This window comes from Filicampus tigris, chromosome 7 (assembly GCF_054856515.1).
Source record: "Filicampus tigris isolate MCC_2025a chromosome 7, RoL_Ftig_1.0, whole genome shotgun sequence".
Lineage (NCBI taxonomy): Eukaryota > Metazoa > Chordata > Actinopteri > Syngnathiformes > Syngnathidae > Filicampus > Filicampus tigris.
Genome location: NC_141223.1, coordinates 27,309,063 through 27,334,154, shown reverse-complemented (window position 1 = coordinate 27,334,154; position 25,092 = coordinate 27,309,063). Strand labels below are relative to the sequence as shown.

At 41.2% G+C, this 25,092-nt stretch overlaps 1 protein-coding gene across 9 annotated transcripts in view; it reads right to left on the bottom strand.

Moving 5' to 3' along the window:
- bcas3 (BCAS3 microtubule associated cell migration factor) overlaps positions 1–25,092 on the bottom strand; it is a 482,251-nt gene that overhangs the window by 227,981 nt on the left and 229,178 nt on the right. Inside the window, exons 24-26 of one of the 9 annotated variants that reach the window (XR_015087344.1) lie at positions 22,969–25,003; positions 21,994–22,108; positions 18,584–20,381 (exon numbers count right to left, since the gene is read on the bottom strand). The exons of 6 other annotated variants lie outside the window; for them this stretch is intronic. Coding sequence is in view for 1 of the 3 variants with exons in the window: in XM_086034857.1 (XP_085890983.1) it covers positions 20,281–20,381 (101 nt within the window). In the remaining 2 variants the exon portion in view is untranslated. Of the gene's footprint in view, positions 1–18,583; positions 20,382–21,993; positions 22,109–22,968; positions 25,004–25,092 lie in introns of those variants that run through there. 2 more of the 9 variants (XR_015087345.1, XM_086034857.1) reach the window with 2 other exon arrangements.

Below are 25,092 nucleotides of genomic sequence, written 5' to 3'. Positions count from 1 at the left end.
CTGAGACAAAAACATAAAGTAGTAATTTGTACATTTATAGGTTGTGAAGTGATGGCATTACATGCTGGCCTCCTAGCAATACCAGTTGATTTTTTTTCAAAGTCAAAGCCAGTAATTTTTAAGGGAAATGACTAGTCTTTAACGATGTGCGTGATGTGATTTGGAATCATACTGTGTGGTGTATTTAGTATTTGAATGCTTAATAAAGGCAATTAGAAACCCTTTAGTTTTGTGTCAATTATCCTGCTTTTGTCCTGATTTTGGCCCTTCCCAACGAAGGACGTCAAACACAAAATTATTTTATCTTACATGACTATCATATAATATTTTAGTTCTGTCTGCGGTGTGTTAACGCTGGATTTGTCCTAATAATCAAGTCCAAAACACATTGGTGACTTAAATATTACATTTGTGAAATATTTACGACCAAAAATCTTGACGTGTGTGGGGAAACACGACTACTCTTAATTCTTTTGAAAGTGAAAAGTGTAGTAAACTGAATGTAACCAATCAGAAAAGCTCCCTGACAGACAAACAAGCAAGTGACGTTAAATAAAGATAAGTATGTCCTACCCGATGTTGTTTTGTATAAAAGTGACACTCAGGGTAACATCGGCAATTATCTATCTGTTCTTCTTGGTTTTCGTGAAATTAGGTAGAGAGAAAGAGAGAGATCATGAGACTTTTACCTCAGAAGGTGTCGTTTCAAGGTCATTGGCCAGACATAATACAATACAATACAATACAATTTTATTTATATAGCGCATTTCACAACAGCTACAGCTGCAACAAAGCACTTTATCTACAACAACAAAATACCCATAGTACAACAAGTGAAAGCAATAAATTAACACAAAACATAATAGACACCTGAAAACAGCCGAAAACTGTCAGTCTGAGGTCGGATCAAAAGCCAAAGAATAGATATGTGTCTTCAAACGGGTTTTAAAAGTGGACAGAGAGGGGGGTTGCCTAACATTCAATGGAGGGCCATTATAAAGGGAAGGACTAGCAAAAGAAAAGGCTCGATCCACTCTACGGCTCTGCTTGGTTCTCGGCACCTCGAGCAGCGCGTGGTCCGCAGACCTGAGGCTCCGGGAAGGTGCGTAGGGTTGGAGGAGCTCGGAGACGTACGCCAGGGCGAGGCCATTTAAAGACTTATAAACAAATAGAAGCATCTTAAAATGAACCGTAAAATGCACTGGGAGCCAGCCAGTGAAGGGAGGCCAGAATTGGTGTTATATGCTCCATCTTCCCAGCTCAGAGTTAAGAGGTCAGCAACAGAATTTTGGACCAACTGTAGATGCTGAGAGAAGACTGGCCAACTCCAAAATAAAGTGCATTACAGTAAACTAGCCGAGATGTAACAAAGGCATGGATTACTGTTTCTAAGTGCTGACAAGAAAGGAGAGGCTTTACCACAACCAGCTGTCTAAGATGAAAGAAGCTGGACCTTACAACAGCACTGATTTGCGGGTCCAATTTAAAATCACTGTCCAATTTAAAACCCAAGTTTGAGACTGTTGACTTTAGACGGGGACCCAGGTCAACAGGGTGGGATGACATCCAGGCTTTGATGTCCTCTAGACAGGACAACAGTGGTCTTAAGGAGAAAGTGTGTTGTTTGGTCAGCAGGACATAGATTTGACAGTCATCCGCATTGCAGTGGAAGGAAATACCGTGTTTTCGAAGGATGGAACCCAGGGGCAGTAAATACAACGAGAACAGCGAGGGCCCCAAAATAGAGCCCTGTGCAACACCGCACAAAGAGGGGCAGAGCAGGACTCAGAGGAACATAAGCTAACAGAAAAAGTCCTGCCAGCCAAATAGGATCCAGACCACTCTAGAGCACTTCCACTAATGCCCACAACGAGCCAAAAGAATACCGTGGTCCACCGTATTGAATGCTGCAGTCAAATCCAACAAAACAAGACATACATAGTCTCCAATGTCATTCAGTCAAATCCAACAAAACAAGACATACACAGTCTCCAATGTCATTCAGTCAAATCCAACAAACCAAGACATACATAGTCTCCAATGTCATTTGCAATGGAGGATATCATTAAAAACACGTACCAGGGCTGACTCTATGCTATGCATCATCTTTAAGCCTGACTGGAAAACCTCCATGATATTATGTTCACCCAAGAAAGAGCTTAACTGTGAGTGCACCACTTTTTCCAGAATTTTTTCCAGAATAAAAGGCAGCTTGGAAATGGCCCTACAAGCACACCTTGATAAAGGCCAGGTTTCTTAAGCAGGAGTTGCACTACAGCATGTTTAACACCAGAAGACAGGCTGCTGTTGAAAATGGCCAAAACTGATTCACCAGTACTTGGGAGAATCTCCTTAAAGAAGTGAGGAGTAACAGAGTCATAAGGGGAGCCAGATGTCTGAATATGGCAAACCACATCCTCCAAAAATGGCAAGGAAACTGCCTCAAAGGAATCGAACACTGCTGAACAAGGAACGTGGACAGAGGGGTCAAATGTGGCGTTTGAAACCAGAGCCCTAGCTGTAGCAACCTTGTCAACGAAAAACTGCAAGAATTGATCGGACATTTCAGGAGACGAGTCCGTGCAAATCGGTTGACGGGGATTAAGTTCAGAATCAATTGTTTTAAAGAGAGCACGTGGATCGTGGCAATTTGCCTGAATGAGACGTGACAAGTGGTCCCTCTTGGACTCCTTCACCTTTCTTTGGTAAGGACGCCAGCAGTCCTTTAGGATTTCATAAGAGACCTGCAGCCTGTCTGTTTTCCCCCTGCATTCAGCTCTGCGGCATTCCTGTTTAGCTGCACGAGTACTCTCATTAAACCATGGCTCCGGTCTATCGTTTGGCCGCATATTTTTTAATGGAGCCACAGAGTCCAAAATGTTAAGGCAGGATGAATGGAACCAAGTGCCGAATTCCTCTGTGTTTGAAGAGGGAATACAATAATAATTTTGAGTTTATCTGTTTCATTAGAAAGTGTATATATTAAACTCCATATAAAATATGCACTTGCCCATGATTTGATTGTACCGCTTGCTTTGACTTTGGAGGTTGAGATTTATTTCAATGATAACAGGTGGCAGTTATCATTAACTGGTAAAGAGCAATTTCATCACAGTTGTTGTGCATGTGGCAGACTCTGACCCAGTGAGTGAGACACTTTAAAAAATAAAAGTTGACAAAATAAGGGAAATTAGGGGCAACCATGTCATAAGAATGTTTATACAAAATAACAGCAAATATCAAATATTGCACACAACCTGCAGAGTCTGGCACATTGGCAAAACTGTCAGTTTCATACTTGCACTGTCCAAAATATATGACAATTTCTAGGAGCAGTAAGGGAAGGGAGTCTGTGTCTTAGAATGCTGCCACTTTGCTTTTCCTATGATCCTAGGGAAAAGATGCAAGGCTCTGCAGCAACAACATGCAAACGTGTGCTCAGGATGCCACTACTGTTTTATCTCAGTGAGTCAACCAGCAACAAATGACTAAGCATATTAAAGTGACAAGGACAATAGCATATTTGCAATCATTGTATTTAATGAGTTGATTTACGATTTTATTTAAGTGACAGGACAAACAATCATTCATAGTCAGATTAAGTTCTGTAAATAATATGGAGTCTTTCAATAGCCTAACATGCATGTTTTCAGAATATGGGATTCGAGGACAGGAGAACATGAAAACACCACACAGGAGGGCCTAAGCCAAACCCCAGACCTCTTGACTTTGACACAAGCATGCTAACCACTTCACTGCTGTGCTGCCTTGAAATTTAAATATGGAAAATAAATGAAAATTCATGTCATGAAATTGTTTCCAATAGTTTTGCTCCAGGTTTGGTTGAACACATGCACTTTAAAATGCATTGACTCTCAGTAGTATGTATGTATATATGTATGTATTTATTTATTTATTACATTGCATTGCATCTATTTTAGGCCATTGGGGGTAAACTGTTTAGATATTGTAATTTGTTTCTTTATTTTTTATTTGTTGCACACCACACACAGAAGCACACCATACACATGCATGCATGCAAGAATACTGTACATAAGAATGGCAGTGGCGCACAGTGCTGCACCCTTGAGCTGGGTTGGGATTTGGAAAGGGAGCTTGTTCAAGGGCACCTTGAAAGTGGTCAAGATGTAACAAGCATCAATTTCTTTAGTCTTCAGCAAGACAAGAAACCTAGGTCCTTCGGTTTCAAACCCAAGTCCTTACATATTATAATATACTCCACTATCATCTTTTGTTTACCAAACAACTACAGCATGATCCATTTCTACAACAATATATTAGGAGGCTGTTATAAGCACCCACACACACACCTACACCCCCCACCCCCCCACACACACACATACACACATACTCTAATTGAGGTTTTAATTTCTGCATTTCCTGGGTTTTTTTTTACATGTCATGTGAACTACACACTCACACACACGCACCCTCCCCCCCTCCCCACACACACACACATTGAGCATTAACCCTGTCTGTTTAGGCTATAAACAAACAATTAAATAGGACTGCCACAAATTATTATTTCCCTATTAATGAGTCACCGATAGTAGTTGCAATTAGTCGACTAATCGGATCATGAAAATCGCAGCACATCGCTCCGGCAAGCAGGTTCTTATCCAACCATGATTCCCTTTTACAGTCTAATTCTATATGGCATGTAAGAAAAATTAAGATGGTAATACAATAAACGTTGATTAAACTTTGCAGTTTGTACGGTAGCAGCATTCCTGCCATGTGTATAAATGATGGTGCAACATTAAATTGAAGGGAGTGGTGTGGCCTTAAAAGGGAAGTCAACCCAAACATATTTTTTTTCAGAATATGTTCTATGGAGGCCCACTAGTTGAAAGTTTGGGTTCACTTACCCTTTAACACATTTATCTGTAAGTGTTCAGTAATTGATTCATTTGATTTTATTTAACATATAAACACATTACAATGTATATGAAGAAAAATATGAAGAAAGAAAAGATCATCAATGGATGTCATAGTTCAATGCAGTTTATGTTCAATGGGAGTAGGTAGTCTTGTCTAATCTAGTCCTACGACCGTAAATATTACTCATATCAATTTATTACACTAGGTTTATATTCAAGGTTTGTATATACAATATTGTATCCCAAAACACATGTGCAAATAATTTTATAAGTGTGACTCTTGCACTGCATATTCAATAATATTTTTTTAATGTCATATAGATGTGAAAGCAGTCAGTGTAGTTTTTATTTTTTAGTGTTCACAACATTTAATATTTCTATATCATTTAAAGATTACAGATTGGCCGCCACTTTGTTTGGTGGTGTTAGCAGTCGAGATAGACCGATATGTTTTTTTCAGGGCCGATACCGATACCGATTATTAGTAGTCAAGGAGGCCGATAACCGATATTTGGAGCCGATATTCATTTTCAGTAAAAAGGAAAACATTGGCATCAAAAAATAAAACAAAATTAAAACTTTTATCTTTGTTGAAAAGCATTTGCGCATGTGTGTTGAATGTTTTTTTCAGATCTGCTTAATGATGATGTTTTTTGTTTTTTTCAGATTTGCTTAATGATTATGTTTTTTTTTATTATTATACATTCTTGACAATATGCATCTTTGTTGTAAAATTCTAACAAAGTTCAGGGAGCTCCCAGGTTCATCAGCATGTCTTCAAACGTTACATGTAAACTCAAACAATTGCTCCTTATAGTTTTCAACAGTAAATAAAGTTCTCCAAAATTTCAAAATGACAGAAATGTTAAAATTTCACTTATCTTTGTTTTGATTTCAAACAAAACCAAACGGTGCAGAGTGTTCCCAGTGTCAGTACAATCTCTAATAAAGTTAACTGAAAATTTTAATAAATAGTTCCTTGAAGTTAACACAGTTTTAAGTTGATTTATTATCGACCATCAGATTTTTAAAACAGGCCGATACCGATATTCGTCAAAATGCTGAATATTGGTGTTGATAATCTGCCCGGCCGATAATCGGTCTACACCTAGTTAGCAGCTATTGCCGGACCCTCTGGGTCGACCACCGTTTGCCTTTCACCGCTGGTGCCTCGGGTGGCCATCGCTGGGGCCTGGTGGATCGGGCTACCACTTGGTTCCCGCTGCTGGTCTCACCAATGAGCTCACTCACTGATAATTAGTCCTCTGTTTACTTGTCGCTAGCTCACCTACATTTTATATTGGAACCAACAACTACTGTATACACTATGCACACTTGCACTACGATTACTATATGGTAAGTATCTAGAAATACAAAAATAATACTTATAAACATATTTCACTCTTCTCAACCATCTAGCATTTTTAATGCAATAGACGTTAAATCTGATGAACAACATTATGAAAAAGCACTGTGCTAAAGAAAACTAAAATAAACACTTTTGTACTTTGTACTTTTTTAAAATTTTATTTTGTCATGTAACCTTTATTTATCCAAAATGTTTTCCATTGTTTCACAAGAAAGAACATGTTTTGAAGCATTGTAAAAATCAGAGATGGGCATTCAGTCCCAGGGACGGAACAGTCTCTCCATCCGCGATGGACGGACGGAGGATGAAAAGTCTTTTAAAAAGGACAGACTAAGCAAGGACGGAGCCGCCGTGACTACAGCCTTCACAACACTGTACAGTAGTCTTTTTCATGTTCGTTCCCTCCCTGCAGCATTGTTCTCACACACATAGTCTACCCTCTAGTGGACGCCAATTTCACTGACGAGGAAAATGCATTGTAGGAAATCACTTTGAAATTAACATTGATATGCTTTAAATTAAGACATAAAAAACTGTAATAATAAGAACAATGAATTGGTGTATATTTAAAGCATTATTAAAAGAAAAACAGAACAATTAATAATTGCTAATTTTACAGGTAGTATATGTGGAAAGGATCATATTTCCTTGTATAATTGCTGTATACTGTATTATAAAAATAGAAAAAAATAAAAAGATTTGAACCAATGCAATACAGTTACCATTTTACAAATTTGTATGTTGTGATTTCCAGTTAAATTCTGTAATAATGACAACATGAAAACGCTGAAAATTAATATAAACATGTTTAGAACTGAGACCGTAGAACTGTAGTCATGGTCAAAAATAGCCTTTATTATAATATAATAGCTTTAATAGCTTTTATTGGAGGGATATATCTTAGAAATATTTTTAAAAATAATCTATAATACATTCATTCAAATGTGTGTAAAATAACAAAAAAAAGTAATTGCATCATAGTCTATCGAAATGACTCATACTATATCGTATCGAATCATAATCTCACCAGTCAAACCAAATAATTCCACTTTCAGATCGAACCGTCCTTGAATTGTTTACCTAACATATCGGAAACCGTATCGAACTGTCTTTTGTGGAGAGATGCACACCCCTAATGGATAATAATACTTCATACAGAAACAATAAGGACCTCGCAGCGGTCACTGCTCAAGTCCTAATAAGATAAGAATGCCTTTATTGATCCCACAGTGGGGAAATTTTCAAATAATAATTTAAATAATAATAATACTAATAATACTACTACTACTACTACTACTACTACTACTACTAATAATAATAATAATAATAGACAGAGTGGCTAATGAAATTGCTATACTGGCAAGAACACTTTCTGTTCAGAATCATTCCACTGTTGAAATGTACAAGGTATTTCTGTACAAGGATTCTTGAATGCATAGATCTTTTCAACATATTTTACTCACCATTCACACGAAAACATGCACAAAACACACACGCACACACACGTGAGGGATAGACAGGAAGTGGTGCAGGAAGTCCCAAGTCAACATTTCTCACATGCATGCAGTGATTGGAAACACACTCCTTTAAAATGGCGGGGGGGACATAATTTCCAGGTGAGGAAAGAAAGGCTGTAACTCTTCGCTTTCTTTTCCAGAAAGCCTGCACAAACAATATCCTGATAGTGTCCCATTTCAACAGACACAAAATACCTGTTGTCACCTGAAGGGGGTAGACCTTGCATTGCGTCAATACACAATGGTTGCTTCTGTGGGTTGTGGGAACAGGTGAAAAGATAACATCTAAATAAATGTGTGTTCACATTCATTCACTCACACAAACACACACCTGCTTAGGATAAATGAGCGGTTAATAGGTCTCCACCTGCAAAATTCACAGATTAGGAAGCAAAACAGGGTGAACCATTCTACCCTTTTGATGTCCAATTATGGTAAACAGTGAATTATGACATCCAAAGGAAAACGATCCACACGAGAAAAAAAAAAAAACACAGAGCTGGGCACTTGACCATTTTTTGCCGGTCTGGCCACGCCCCTCCACCCTTGACCAAGGTACCCTTCTGGCCGTGACCCTCCAGCCATATTCATAAACATTGTCGGCCCCCACCCCATTCCCGCCCCCTGACCCAAAAAATAAAAAAATAAAAATAAAAAGCGTCCGTGATTGACGTCGCTGCGGGAGAGACGCTAACGGCAGAATCTTTTAAAAGATCATTAGGTAGCTAATTTACTATTCGAACCCGCTGTGGACATGCTTCAAATGCGCCAGTAGTACTTACCCAACTGCGTGCTTACTTGCATTGCGAGCCCCGGGGTTGGATTTGTCGTATAATTATTTGGGTCCAACAGACGGCCAGAAGTCGCAGTCAAGTTACTTATTTATGTTGCACACTACCCCTCCTTCCTGGCCTTCAAAATAAAAGCGTACCAGGAAACCACTATACAATGCAGGTTTTCTATGGCGTATTTTTGGAAGTAGGGAACGCCAGAAAAAGTACATGAACTCCACCTTGATGTGCTAGCGTATGAATGTACTCGTGGACACAAATTGTTTTGAAACAAGTCGGGGGGCGTCACTTCAAAAATACAGCGATAACAATGGATATAGTGCCTGCTACAACCATAAAGGGACCAAGATGACTAGACAATGCATTTAATTTTGTTGTGAAAACGATCTTGAAGATGGCGGCTAAGGGGGAACGTGGGTGAGAAGCTTGTTTAATAATGTTTACTTTACAGCAACAGCAACGAGCTGCGTGGTGCACCCGTCTCCGTGTGGGAAACTGTGTGTCATTGCAAATGTGAGACAGCAAAGTGCGCTCAAGCGTGTTTGTGTTTGTATGTATCGTCACATCACGTAACCCGCGCCTCTCACCTGCAACTGGGGCATAACCTTACAAGAGGGGGTGGGGGACAATACCACAATCCCTAAAATAGCAATTGTCGCTCGCGCAGATGCGGGAGTAAAAAGAAGCCTTTCACCAAGTAGGCTGCGATGATTTTTGGCAGCCTCGCGAGCACGTCACACGCATGAGGGCCAATTAGTGGGCTGGACTAAAATCAACTTCCGGCCATGCTTAGTCCAGCCATTTTTTAAAAATTTGTGTTAAATGTGTTTATAATTCTACTGCTGCTTTAGAGGTTTTTTTTTTAATTTTCTTCTATTTTTTTTAAATGACTCAAGGGTCTAGTGCACCTGCTCTTTTTATTTTATTTGTTTAAAATATGTTTAATATTTTGCTGCTGTTTACATTGAAGTGTGAAATAAAATGTTAAATCTATTATATTACATGGACATGACCGCTGTGATCCCTTTTACATAGGCCTACAGCAATCATCATTCACAGATGAACCACCTTAGTCTGGATTAAACGATATTATATGAATACAATGATGTCATGGTGGGATAGGCTCCAGAACGCCCGCGACCCTTGGTTGGAAAAAATGTATATGTAATTTTTTTCCCAGTAGTGGTTGCCAATTTTGTACAGTGTCTTTCTCACAGTTGAGTCATGAACAATGATCTTAACTTAGGCCAGTGATGCCTGCCGTTCTTTGTATGTCGATATGGGTTCTTTTGTGGCCTCCTGAATAAGTCGTCATGGCACACTTCTGGTTGCTCCTGAGAAGGTTCACAACTGTTCCCTGTTTTCTCCATTTGTGGATCATGACCCTGAATGTGTCTCTCCTGAGTCCCAAAGCCTTGGAAACAGTTTTGCTAACCTTTTCCAGACTGACATAATGCGATCACTTTTTTCTCATTTGTTCTTGAATTTCTTTTGATTGAGGCATAATGCATTTATTTTTGGACTCTCATGCTTTTATAACCAACATTTTGTAGCACCGTATTATGACCCTATTATGTAATAAAGTTGCCCATTTTGAATTCATTGTAGCCTTGTCAGGTGGAAGGGGGATTCCCCACCACCCCCCAATTTTTTTCATTGCCCAGGCTTAGACAAGGGGATGCTGTTGATATTCATGACCTGTGAAGCCCTTTGAGACTCTTTTGTGATTAAGGCAGGGGCCCAGACTGCCTCTAAATGGTCACATTTTATCCTAAAATTTGAGACAGTGCAAGAATATTTTCACCCACTTTTACAAGTGCAATTTTTAATTCGACTTATTTTCTAAATATATTTATTTTTTCGAATTATATATATTATTATGATGAAATTGTCTGTTCCACACTTCAAAAGACTTTCATCACCAGAACAACGCTAGCGGAAACAGAATGTTGTGACAACGCAAGCAAAAAACCTGACTGCCACATGCCAGGGCAAAAGACTTCTCAAACTCGAAAGGGCATGAATTGAGGCTACAAAAACATTAGGTACTCAGGCCAAAATAAAATAGAGCCAGATAGTTTTAGAGTTATTTTTACCTTTTAAAGAACATCATCACATATAAACTGCATTTTATATTTCCTTTTTGCTTGTGTTGTCTTGTTGAGGTATCTAGACTGGCTTAATGATCTGAAACATTTAAGTTTGGGAAATATGTGAGTGAGTGAGTGAGTGAGTGGACATTTTTCCCACCTTTTCCCACTAAATCACAAAAAAATGCATTTCAATGGTCTTTAAAAATACTAAATCCATTGAAGATTTACTCTTATGAATGTTCAGCTTTATGGATAGCTGATAGGGATGTAACGATTTATCGAAAATCAATATTAAATGAATAGACTGCTTAAACCATGCATCGATTAAAAAAAAATAAAAGAATTGAACGCAAAAATTAAAATGTTTGGGGTGACTTCCACTTTAGGGTTTTATATGTATATGTATATGTATATATATATGTCATGTCATGTCATCTTCCAAACCGCTTATCCTATACAGGGTCGCGGGGAATTGCTGGAGCCTATCCCAGCCGTCAATGGGCGAAGGCAGACTACACCCCGAACTGGTCGCCAGCCAGTCGCAGGGCACACATAGACACTGTCACTGAGCGGGAATCGATCCCACGCTGTCCGCACACAACTCAGGCGTGTGTACCACTACACTATCAGTGGACGGACTGTATATATATATATATATATATATATATATATATATATATATATATATATATATATATATATATATATATATATATATATATATATATATATATATATATATATATATATATATATATATATATATACTAAACATATTTCACTTTTTTTTGGGCACCAAACCTTTTACTAATCTAGAAGGGAATTTCCTTAATGTTATTCATATGATTATATATATATATATATATATATATATATATATATATATATATATATATATATATATATACAGTCCGTCCACTGATAGTGTAGTGGTACACACGCCTGAGTTGTGTGCGGACAGCGTGGGATCGCGATATATATATATATATATATATATATATAATCATATGAATAACATTAAGGAAATTCCCTTCTAGATTAGTAAAAGGTTTGGTGCCCCAAAAAAGTGAAATATGTTTAGTATATATATATATATATATATATATATATATATATATATATATATATATATATATATATATATATATATATATATATATATATATATATATATATATATAATCATATGAATAACATTAAGGAAATTCCCTTCTAGACTAGTAAAAGGTTTGGTGCCCAAAAAAAGTGAAATATGTTTAGTATTAATTATAGTATTTATAGGTAGTTTCACATTATTAGTGCAACTCACCATAGTGTATAGTTTTTGGTTCCATTTTAAAATGCACTAAACATTTACAGCTTAAAAAAATAAGGCCACAGTATACTGCATCATTTATAAACATGTCAGGATTGCTGGTACAAGCTGCAAAGTTTAATACAAGTTTAATGTACTTTCATCTTAAATTGTCTTTATTATTCTTTTGTACATACCTTAAAGAATTATTGCTGTAAGCTACTAACGCTTGCACCAAATTTGTCATTGCGTATTGCGTTTGTGGATTCCTGCAGCACCACACTAGTGCACAGAGACCAGCATGCTAGCAATTTTTTAAAAATTGAATCGAATCGAAAATCGGGAACTGTAAATCGAATCGGGGCTTGAATGAATCGTTAAATCCCTAGTAGCTGAAGTAAAGAGAACTTGGTGGATTGAACCTCTACACACACACACACTCACAGTCTGTGCGGAACACAATGCATGGCAGCATTTAGTATTAGCAACAGTAAGTACACAATGCATTTACTGTGCAGCCCGGTGTGTGCGTGCATGTGTGCATGATGCCAGGGGCAGTGAAGCTTGAGCAGCTGCTTTGTGTAGTGACTGAACAGACACCAACGTGTCAGGCATCTGCCACGTATTCACCTTTTTTGCCAACCCAGTGGAGTGTTTGGAGTTTTAGCTTTTCGGACAGTTTGGTTTGTATACAGAGTATAGTTGTGTGTGTGTGTGGGGGGGGGGCGTGTGTGTGCGTGAGTGAGAGAGCGCTAGAAGGGTAGTGTAACAACCTGATAATTCACCCGTCTATCTGTAGTTAGACACAGTTTATGTCACAAGCTACCAATAAATCTTTAAAAACGGTACACCATTCCAACACAAAAGCACCTACAGATACATTGAGACGTCTTCAAATCAATGAAGTTATATCATGTTTAGAAAACATATATAAACAAATGGGGTGGAGTGGTGGAGATGAGGAATAAAAATAAAGTGGACAATGACAGGATAGAGCAGAAATAAACTACTGTTTTGTAAAAAGCAAGGGTTTGTCCAGAATCAATATTCAAGTTGAACACACATTACAAAGTAAGGAAAATAGAATATTAGAAATGTCTTTTGCTGCTGGTTCACTTCCCTGCATTTTTTTGGATACCTATCATTTTCACTGGCATTCCCTTCAACTGACTATTGGTGATGATACAAAAAAGGAATGCTCTGACCAAAAGCATGAGACCTGTTCAACCGACAGGTATCAAGCACACCCTAAGGTGACATGATTACTGGAGGATAGAGATGTGACAAAGGTGCTCATTGATGAAACTAAAACCTCAAGAGGAAGACTGAGGAGAGGGGGGCTCAGGAAAGGAAGGTATTTGACTTAAAGGAAGTTATCAGATGGCTGGCCATCTTTCTAGCCTGTGCAATTATGACTGTCTGCCTTGCCACACTGGCACAAAAATACAAAGGCCCTTTATAAGGTTGAGAGTGAATTGACTGGTATAGATTACTGGACTAAGAGTTTATTAGAAAAAGAAAACTGAGATGAATATGAAACCTATGCCCAAGTATTGAAGAAGGCATGAAAGGCATGGAATATGGCTGTCTGTGTGTGTGTGTGGGGGGGGGGGGGGGGATCAAAATGCCAAGGCCGATTTATTGTGCCACTCCAGCCATGCTACGAATTCATTTGTTTTTGCTATAAGCAGTGCAGAAAATGAATGGGTTGGCCTTATAGTTGAAAAAAAAACTGTCAAGTTTTGTCAAGGTAGTCATCTTAGTAACTCAATGCAATGCAAACAGTGATCATACGATGTCAACTCCTTTAGCCAAGACTAGGTTCTCTTGCATCCCTGGTTATTCATCTCTTTTGGGGGAATCTGTTAAGTCCAACTGTGTGGAAAAAAATATTTTAGCTGCAGCATATATAATCAGTGTCAGGAGTGGCATGTGTACATTAACTGACTTACTGGTGTTTCTGCATGAACGTCTCAACAACACAATGACCCCTTGTCCTGGTGAAATACACACCATTTACTATCACTGGCAACTCAAAGGCCAACAGGTTTTCCATCTGTGCTATTGTTCGCACTGAGGCTGATGTGACAATGAGAGTACGGTTGTGGGGATCAAAGAACGAGGGGTGTACTGCCCAGAAAAAGATGCATGTATGTGCACGCACATACACACGTCACCACGCATATATATGTAGGTACTCACACACACGTTTGTTTCCTTCTCTGTAACGAAGAAGGCATTGTTCCCAATGTGATGCACACTCATGGTTCCATAAAACAATAATCATACATATCCAGAACCAAAACACAACAGACCCACAATACAAGCAGGACCCTACCTAACCCTAAGTGAAAATAATGGTTTTGCGGAGATTAATGTGTACCAGTGGTACCATAATCATCCAACCCTTGTAGAAAGTAAGAAGCAGAAATTATGTCTACTTGTGTCATGACATTGTCTGTGCAACATGGTTTGGATGGGAATATCCCAATTGATCATAATTACCATCTGCGCAGGAGTAAATCTGTCTGCTCACACATGTAAAAACAGGTTATTGAGAATGTTTCAGAAACCGGAACTCCCACCTTAACCAGAATATCGATGGCATGTAAACATAGTCATCATAGTATAATAGAATAGAATAGCATAATAGAAGATATACAGTAATGTAGCCACCCTGTTTGGAACTTCATGAAAACATGGAAACACATAAAATATACTTGTATTGTCATCCTCTTTGTGAAAAAAAATTCATAATCCATCCTTTATCGATACCGCTTACCCTCACAAGGGTCGTGGGGCGTGCTGGAGCCTATCCCAGCTGTCTTCGGGCAGTAGGGGGGGACACCCTGAATTGGTTGCCAGCCAATCGCAGGGCACACAGAGACAAACATCCGCACTCACAATCACACCTAGGGGCAATTTAGAGAGTCCAATCAATTTACCATGCATGTTTTTGGAATGTGGGAGGAAACCGGAGTACCTGGAGAAAACCCACGCAGGCACGGGGAGAACATGCAAACTAATTTCATAATCCATAATCAAAATTGTCTGTTTTAGAAAAAAAATAGGTTGTTTAAGTTTCATTTTTAAATAACAGAGTAAATCTTGGATCTGCCTATTTCTTGAGAGAGAGAGTCTCTCTTGAGAGTCACATCACATAAGTGTAATAATGGAAATCTGGAAAAGCGATAATCAGAGATAAAATTATATCATGCACATCAATTAAAAAAAAACAGCAACATAAACTGAAATATAAGGTGGAAAAACAAATAAAATATCAATGCAAAATGAATTAAGGCTTCTCAAAATGCAAATTCCAAATATCATACACAAGTAAACCTTTTTTTTCAATCCAACAGCACAAATGTGAATGATTTCCTCCCCCAACCATTATTCGTACAGCTCATCCTCGCATGGGTCGCAGATGTGCTGCAGCCTATCCCAGCTGTCTTCGAGTGGTAGGTGAGGTGCACCTTAACTGCTCACCAGCGAATCACAGGCCACACTTAAGGCCTAGATAGACCAAATCGACGTCGGAGGTCGTGAAGTGTCGTGGCGTCTGAATGCGCCGTTTGATTGGTGTAGTGGCCACTGTAGTAGTGTCGTAACGTCTGGGGGCGTTTACGCATGTTGAATCGGCATCGCCAGTCGTGACATTTGGTCACTCTGATTGGCTGTTAGCTAGAAAATCAGCCCTCGGAGCACCAACGGGAAGTGACAAATGCGGATAAACAGTGAGCACGCCTTCGCTGCCTTAATCTTCTTAAAAGTACAATAGCGAGGTTTGACAATTTAAGTATTTTACAATACCGTGTCAAGAACGTGATGGTTTACTTCACCTGGGAGTTCATAGCTGAATGCATTGTTTACGTTTTTACAATCCGCCCCTGGTCAACAGCTTTCCGGTTGGCTTTTTCAAACAATGAGAAATGGTGACTACCGCCACCAATGGTATGGAAGGGTATTACATCTTATGCATGCGCAGAAGGTACTTTAATGATCAGCGTCGCTGTCTGTCATTGTGGTGTACTTTTCCAGCGTGACGTGCCGACAGCTGGCCGGACGCCACAGGGGGTAAGCGTCTGTAACTGTTGGCCAACGTCGGCTTGTTCTATCTAGGCCTATAGATGAACAACCACAATCACACCAATGGACAATTTACGTTGGTCGATTAACCTAACATGTATGTTTTGGGAATGTGGGAGGAAACCGCAGTATCCGGAGAAAGAGAACATGCAAACTCCGCAAAGAAAGGCTGGAACCCGGATTCAAAACTAGGACCTCTGCACTGTGAATCTGTATGTGTTAGCCAGTTGGCCACCATACTAGCTGAAAAATGTAAATATAGTAACCAATCAAGGGAGTGCTTGGTAAACCTATCAAAAGAAAACAAAGAAGAGCAACACTTAAAATATACCATTAATAAAGGGCAGGTAACATCACACAAAACCCACAGGACATTTCTATGACAATCTCTTCCCCTTAGACCATTAATCCACCAATCAGATATAAAGCAGAATGTTTTAAAATAAGTTATTTACTAACCAAGGAACAACCAATCCCTTGAGACAGCATAACAACATATCATCACCAAGCATTTGGGGGATATTTTATCAATACTATTCTCAAAGTCAGAAAAAAACCAACATCCACCATAAAATGCCATAATATTTGTATTTAAATCAAATAAAAGACCCAGCTGATCACATCCTTGTAAAACTACTGTCCAATCAATTCCAAATTAAAAATCACAACCTAACACTTGCACGAAGAACAGAAAATACCTCCTTCATCATTAGAGGTGGGCAATATATGTCGTCATCGATATCGTCGTCAATCTTGCTTTCACGATGTGTAATTTTACATTGAGTATTAATACTGCCTCTAAAAGCATAACAACTCGAGTTGGTCGACGGCCACAAAGTATGAAGAAATGCTGAAAATCAGGGTGCTTTGACAGCAGAGGAAAAGGAAGTGATAATCATTCGCCGAATCAGCGTGCAGGACCCGGTCACGTGACTCTGTGCGCACTGCAGCCGAGCTGTTTCAAACATGAAGGAGTGTCAAGTGGGGATTCATAGTGAGGTGCAAGTCCACGTCTTCCGGAGTCTGTAAATGGTTTGGGGTTGACAAGACTGATGTCGGTGGTAATAACATTGTTAGATGTGCCAAAACGGTCACTGTGAAGAGCAATTCTGTTGCACCACGAGCCATATGGATTACGAGGAAGACTTGGCGACTACGCAAGCACGCTAAACAAAAGCTTAAACACACACACACTAAGAAAAACAGTCGCCGAGTTGAACCAACAAATATAAATGCATGCACGCACTCACGCACACACACACTCAGTACTTTAGCGAGCAAGTCAAACGTGACATCCTGGATGATCGGTTAACAATCAGTTGACATGCTTTTAGTCCGTATCATTCATAACTAGCCTGTATTCCCGAGGCATGTTGCACAAACTACGACAGCTTGAGACGCCAGGATGCACACAAACATGAATAAAGCCACAAGTCTACATATCACAGTGATAAATGAGTGGGAAAATGCACTTTTGGCAAATTGCAGTTTTGTTATTCAACTTTATTGAATACGGTGGCCGTATGAGAATGGGTGTTGTCATTTTACTCATTCTGATTGCCGTAGTTCACACATTTTTCTCATTCTGATCCCTCTAGTAGTTGAGAGGGGTACACCAACCATGCTCTTCTAGTTCTAACTGACATTGCCCAAGTGAGCATTGAGATCCTCCAACAGAACAAAGGAGTCCCCAGAGGGAACACCCCCACAAGGACTTCAGGAAGGGTGGGTACTCAGAACCGCTGTTTGGTACATAAGCAAAAACAACAGTCAGAACACATTTTACCACCCCAAAGGCGGAGGGAACCTACCCTCTCATCACCCTACACCCTACTTTGGTTTTGTGTCTCCTGCATATTATAATAATTGAACTAAATGTCATCCTCCTTGTATGTTATCCGTTATTTTTCGTGTCTGGTATCTACACATACAAGCACCACAAGACTGACACAGGGCAGCAGGGAGCAAAACATAACAATGAAGCAGTAGATGACAGCGCTAAGAATATGGCCTATGTCAGGAACATTATTTTGTTCCTGTATTCTGTTGAGGTGCTGGGTAGGTACATTTATTTGCATATTCAAAACCCAACTAAAACATCCAACGCCTAACTGCTTCTCAAAAGTTGCTTTTAATGTTGCTAGCCTGAATGACAAATTGGGCATTGAAAGACAAACAGGAAATGGTGTTCTGAGGAAACTGGGGTAAATGTTGTCTAAAGTTTGATTACAACAATGAATGCAGTGTGGCAACTGTGTGTGTGTGTGTGTGTGTGTGTGTGTGTGTGTGTCCGTCCGTATGTGAGTGTGCAAAAGTGTGTGTGTGTGTGTGCGCGTGCATGTGTCACTGCAGATGGCGTCCCATCACCTCAGGGTAGGCAGCGATAAGCAGAGTGTATCGAGTGAGATAAGATGGTAATAGACACTGGGGAGACTGACTGACTGTAAGTGAGTCACTAAGGGGAGAATTGCAGCTTTATGGGTTGTTGGGTCTAATAAATGCTAGGGAAATTAAAGATTGGATACAGTATGTGCTTGACATTGGTTTAATACACATACACACACATATATACATATTACCAAAAGTATTCGCTCACCCATTGAACTGATCAGAATTAGGTGTCCTAATAACTTGGCCTGGCAAGAGGTATATAAAATCAAGCACTAAGGCATGCAGACTGTGAAACAAGACATTTGTAAAAGAATAGCCCGCTCTCAGGAGCTCAGTGAATTCCAGCGTGGAACTGTCATAGGACGCCACCTGTGCAACAAATCAAGTCATGAAATTTCCTCACTCCTAAATATTCCACAATCAACTGTCAGCTCTATTATAACAAAATGGAAAAGTTTGGTAACAACAGCAACTCAGCCACGACGTGGTAGGCCACATAAAGTGACAGAGAGGGGCCAGCAGATGCTGAAGCGCATAGTGCAAAGAGGTTGCCGACTTTCTGCACAGTCAATTGCTACAGAGCTACAAACTTCATTTGACCTTCAGATTAGCCCAAGTACAGTATGCAGAGAGCTTCATGTAATGGGTTTCCATGGCCGAGCAGCTGCAGCCAAGCCACACATCACCAAATGCAATGCAAAGCGTCGGATGCAATGGTGTAAAGCACACGGCCACTGGCCTCTAGAGCAGTGGAGACAAGCTCTCTGGAGTGATGAATCACGCTTTTCCATCTGGCAATCTGATGGACGAATCTTGGTTTGGAGGTTGCCAGGAGAACGGTACATGTCACACTGCATTGTGCCGACTGTGAAATTTGGTGGAGGGGGAATTATGGTGTGGGGTTGTTTTTCAGGAGCTGGGCTTGGCCCCTTAGTTCCAGTGAAAGGAACTTTGAATGCTTCAGGATATCAAAACATTTTGGACAATTCCATGCTCCCAACCTAGTGGGAACAGTTTGGAGGGGGCCACTTCCTCTTCCAACATGACTGTGCACCAGTGCACAAAGCAAGGTCCTTAAAGACATGGATGACAGAGTCTGGTGTGGATGAAATTGACTGGCCTGCACAGAGTCCTGACCGGAACCCGATAGAACACCTTTGGGATGAATTAGAGCTGAGACTGAGAGCCAGGCCTTCTCAACCAACATCAGTGTGTGATCTCACCAATGCGCTTTTGGAAGAATGGTCAAAAATTCCTATAAACACTCTCCTCAACCTTGTAGACAGTCTTCCGAGAAGAGTTGAAGCTGTAATAGCTGCAAAAGGTCGACTGACATCATATTGAACTCTATGGGTTAGGAATGGGATGGCACTTCAGTTCATATTATGAGTCAAGGCAGGTGAGCGAATACTTTTGGTCAATCAATCAATCGATGTTTATTATCTTTGTCATATGCCAGTACGTGGAAAAAGACAAGTTGGCAAAGTTATCAATTTAGGTTTTCATAAATTACAAAAAGTTCCAACTAAAGTCTGTTCTCAAAGTTAAAAAGTTCACTTTCCTCCATGTTGAGTAAGTTGCTCCATCGTGCTTCTGTCCAGTCCTTTCTCTGTTCTTTTTTCCTCCCCATTGTCTCGGCTCCTTGGTTTGTATATCTTCCCCCTGCCATCCAGCGACACCAGCTTTAATCAAGGGGCTTAAGCAGCTACACCTGTTGGGGCTGTGAGGCATGCTGGGATACGTAGTGCCTGCACTGTCGGCCATTTTAGTGTGTGGCACCGGCCTCTCAAATGGAAGGTAGCCTCCCTCCACTACACGCCCCCTTGTGATGCCACTTATCCCTCTGCCCGTGCCTGACGTCCGCGGCAGGATGGCGGAGGACAAAAAGGCATCACGGCGGGACAGCGCGTCTGCATTTCCATGTTTGCGTCCTGGCCTGTGCACAACAGAAAAGTGGAAAGGTTGCAGGCTTAAGAACCACCCAGTCACTCTGCTGTTAGTTTCCTTGTGCCTTGCCATCCATTGTAAAGGGGAATGATCAGTCACCAATGTGAACTTCCTTCCTAACAGGTAGTATTTGAGGGATTCCAGAGCCCACTTAATGGCAAGGCATTCCTTTTCCACTATGGCGTAGTTCTTCTCTCTCGGTAGCAACTTTCGACTCAAGCAAAGTATCGGGTGTTGCTCACCTCCATTGACCTGGGCCAGAACAGCACCCAGACCCACCTCCGAGGCAGCTGCCTGGACCACGAACTCCCTGTCGAAATTTGGGGCAGTCAACACGGGAGTCGAACATAGGGACCTCTTCAGGTCACCGAACGCCTTTTCAGCCATGGGGTTCCACTTGATCATCCGGTTGTGTCTTACTTGTCAAATCTGTAAGAGGGGCGGCTATCGTAGCAAAGTTAGAGATGAATCACCTATAGTAGTTAGCTAAACCCAGGAATGACCTCACTTGTTTCTTGGTAACTGGTCTTGGCCAGTTTTGAACGGTGGCGAGTTTCTCTTCCTGAGGCTTCACAAGCCCTCGCCCGATGGTATACCCCAGATAGTTTGTCTCACTGAATGGCAATTTACATTTCTTGGGATTCGCTGTAATGCCTGCTTGTCTGAGGGACTCCAGAACCTTCTGTACCCGTGGTAAATGACTTTCCCAGTCTGTGCTCTGAATTACCACATCATCCAGGTACGCAGCTGCATAGGTTCGATGAGGTTGCAGGACCTGGTCCATTAAGCGTTGGAATGTGGCTGGAGCTCCAAACAGACCAAATGGCATCATGCGGCACTGCCACAAACCTCCAGGGGTGGAAAAGGCCGTCTTTTCCTTTCACTCTGCAGACAAGGGAACCTGCCAATATCCTTTGTTGAGATCAAGGGTGGTTATAAAGCGTGCATTTCCCAAGCTGTCAATCAACTCATCGACTCAAGGCACGGAATAGGCATCAAACTCCGATACTTCATTGCGGGAAATCATTACAAAAACACACTGTTTTGTCTGGCTTGTCTGTCAGTACAATGGGGCTTGACCAGGCACTCTTAGATGGATCTATCACTTTTAAGTGCAGCATCTTTCTTACCTCCTCTTCCACAGTCTTTTTGCTGGCCGCCTGTATTCGGTATCGCCTCTGATTCACTGTTTTTCCTGGTTGGGTGTGAATTACGTGCTCTATCAGGTGGGTGCTTCCAGGGACAGATGAAAAGACATCCTGATTCCCATCTACTAGCTCCTTGGCCTGTTGGAGTTGGTGAGGATCAAGATCAAGGCCAAACTGCACTTGGTCCCAAGCGTGTGTCAAGAACTCTGGGAGGGAGACACGTGAGCAATGCCTCTCACGCATGCCATTTCTTGAAGAGGTTAATATGATAGATTTGCTCTCCTTTCCTCTCTCCAGGTTGTCGCACTTTGTAGTTGACACCCCCAACTTTCTCAATTACTTCAAAAGGTCCTTGCCAAGTAGCTAGGAATTTACATTCTACCCTAGGGACTAACACTAGAACGCTATCGCCAGGTTTAAACTCTCTGGATTGGGTGGTTCGATTATACGTACCACACTGTTCTCTAGAGCAGCCATTCTGTCTCTCATCGCGCCTACATGTTCGATCATGGTACGGTGAGGGCAGGGTTGCTCTTCCCATGTCTCTTTGGCAATGTCCAGCAGACCCCTAGGTTTGTGGGAATAGAGCAAGTCAAATGGTGAAAAGCCAGTGGAAGCCTGGGGAACTTCTTTTACCGCGAATAGAAGATAGGGGAGCAGCTGATCCCAGTTTCTTCCATCCCTGTCTATAACTTTTCTCAGCATCGCTTTGAGAGTTTTGTTAAATCTCTCAACCAAACCATCCGTTTGAGGGTGGTAGACAGAGGTTTGCAACTGTTTTACTTGCAACAGAGTACACAACTCCCTGGTAACTCGTGACATAAAGGGAGTACCATGGTCTGTGAGAATCTCTTTTGGGATTCCCACTCTGCTGCTGAAGAGAAAAAGTTATTTGGCTTTTTGGACAGCATTCACTTTTCTCAATGGGATGGCCTCTGGGTACCGGGTGGCATAGTCTATGATCACCAGTATGTATTGGTGTCCTCGAGCACTCTTAGGCAGTGGCCCCACAATATCCATTCCCACCCTCTCGAAGGGGGTTTCTATGAGTGGGTTCTTGTATGACGGTTTCAGAGCATTCAATTGACAATCTGGGCATCTGCGACAGTAGTTTTCTATTTCTTTGTGTACACCGGGTCACAATAACCTCTGCAGTACTCTTTCCTTAGTTTTCTCCATCCCCAGGTGAGCCCCCATTAAGTGTGTGTGCCAACTGCAAAACTGTGGGCCAGTGTATTTGAGGCACAAGTAACTGTTCATTTATTTTCTCATTACTTTTAACTACTTGATACAAGAGGCCTTTTTTCACTGCAAAGTGGGGGTAAGTCGGAGTGGTCCTGCATCCTACCAAAGTCCCCTCTATTATCTGAAGGTTTTTCAAAGCATTGCAAAGTGTGGGGTCCTGTAATTGTGCTGTTCCATACTGACCTTTAAGGGCACTTCTGCTGTTGGGTGGAACGCGTCGTCTTCGCTGGATGCAGATTGGGGTCCCGAGCCCGCCGAGTCTCTCTGCGCGGTGTCTGTTCCAATTACTTCCGCTGCCAATACTTTGGTGCACTGTTTTCGGGATTTTCGCCTGAGCCCCTTCTGTGCTTCAAGCCATAGCATCTGAAAAGCCGGGCAATATCTGCCAATCAGTACTGGAGGAAGAGTCTTTATCACTCCCACCTCTAAGTCAAAAGAGCCTTTAGTGGTGGTGAGTTTCTCCATGGTGGTAGGGTATTCACGGATATCTCCATGAACACACACATCAGGCACCTGTTCTGCTTCAGAAAAGGAAGTGCTTTGCACCACGGCCTCCTGGACCAGGGTTCTTCCGGAACCGAGCAGGGCTTCAACATCGCACTGATTTACCTTGACAGGACATGTGTGTCGGGGGCTTCCACTTTCCCCCAGTAGGGTGGCGAAGTGGGTGTGTGTGCTACTAGCCGTCGCTGCTGTGGGCATAGATGCGTCTGACTTTCCACACTGCCAGGAGATATGTACTACTTCCCCACAACGATAGCATTGCCGTGACTCTATGTCCAGGCTTCCTTGTTGATGCTCAGATGGCTGCCACCCTCTTCTTGGTTGCAAAGAAGGAAACTGATTTGTTTTGGGGCCACTCGAAGGATGCACTCGGGGCGGGGAGTCATATTTGCTCCAGACCCTTTTCGAGGCAGACTTAACATATCCGGGGCGGCTTGGAACTGTTCAACTGCATCTATTAGTTCCCTGGCCGTTGTCAATTTATGCTGTCTTATTATCCTTTTGGCATCATAGGGGAGGCCTTGTAAGTATCGATCCATCACTAGCATCTTTATTATTTCTGCAGGGCTCTTCTTCTCTGGTTCTAACCACTGTCTGGTTATTCTAATGAGTTCATGCATCTGGGAGCGAGGAGGGGCATAATTTTTATACAACCAACTATGAAATCACTTCGCCATGCTGAATTTTGTAAGGCCATTTCGGCTCAAGATCTCTGCTTTCAGTTGCTCATAATCTTGGGCTATGTCAGTTTCTAAGTCCTGATAGGCCTTGAGTGCCTTGCCAGAGAGAAAAGGCGCCAAGAGACCGACCCACTGTGCTTTCGTCCACCCTTGTTGTGTTGCTGTTGCTTCAAAGGCATGGAGATACGCGTCCACATAATCAGTCACCCCCATTTTCGGGATGAAATCACTTGCCTTGGGTGCAGCCATTGCCAAGTGATGCAGCTCCTCCTCTTTGAGTTGGTTGGCCTTTATTTGTTGCTGGAGCAGGGCCGCATTTGTTTCCTGCTGTGTCTTCTGGGTCTCCAACAGCACATGCATTAAGCGTTACATTTGATGGCCGGGATGAGTTATGTGGAGCTTAGAAACCTGCTGGATCAGTTCATCAATGTCATCAGTCTTCACCATCCACCTCTATACCCCATGTTCCCGCATTCACCACCATATGTGACCGCACGAAGGGTCCACCAGGGCAACAGGAGTCTTTTTACACCAGAGTTTCAACAAAATCAATGTTTATTATCTCTGTCACGTGCCAGTACGTGGAAAAAGACAAGTTGGCAAAGGTATCAACTTAGGTTTTCATAAATTACAAAAACTTCCAACTAAAGTCTGTTCTCAAAGTTCAAAAGTTCACTTTCCTCCATGTTGAGTAAGTTGCTCCCTCATGCTTCTATCCAGTCCATGCTGGAAAATGTAGTGCCTGCACTGTTGGCCATTTTAGTGTGTGGCACCTCTCAAATGGAAGGTAGGTATGAGTGTGTGTGTGTATATATACAGGGAAAAAATAAAAGTATAGTTCAATTCAAAGACTGTTCTGATATCTTTTTTGATCCTTGAATATGATTCTTTTCCTGTAAAATACAACAGTTGAACGATACACCAAAGATGTACAACTAATATGGTAGTTGAATTTGGCTGTGGAAAGTGTGCAAATTATTTGGGATTTCAGGGCTCTAGACTAATTTTTTTACACTGGTTGCTCTGGAAGACATCTAGCAAAATACATGAAAAAAAGGGCATATTTTAAAAAAGATAAAATGTGTTCTACTAACAACAAGTGTAAACAATAGTAAAAGCATTT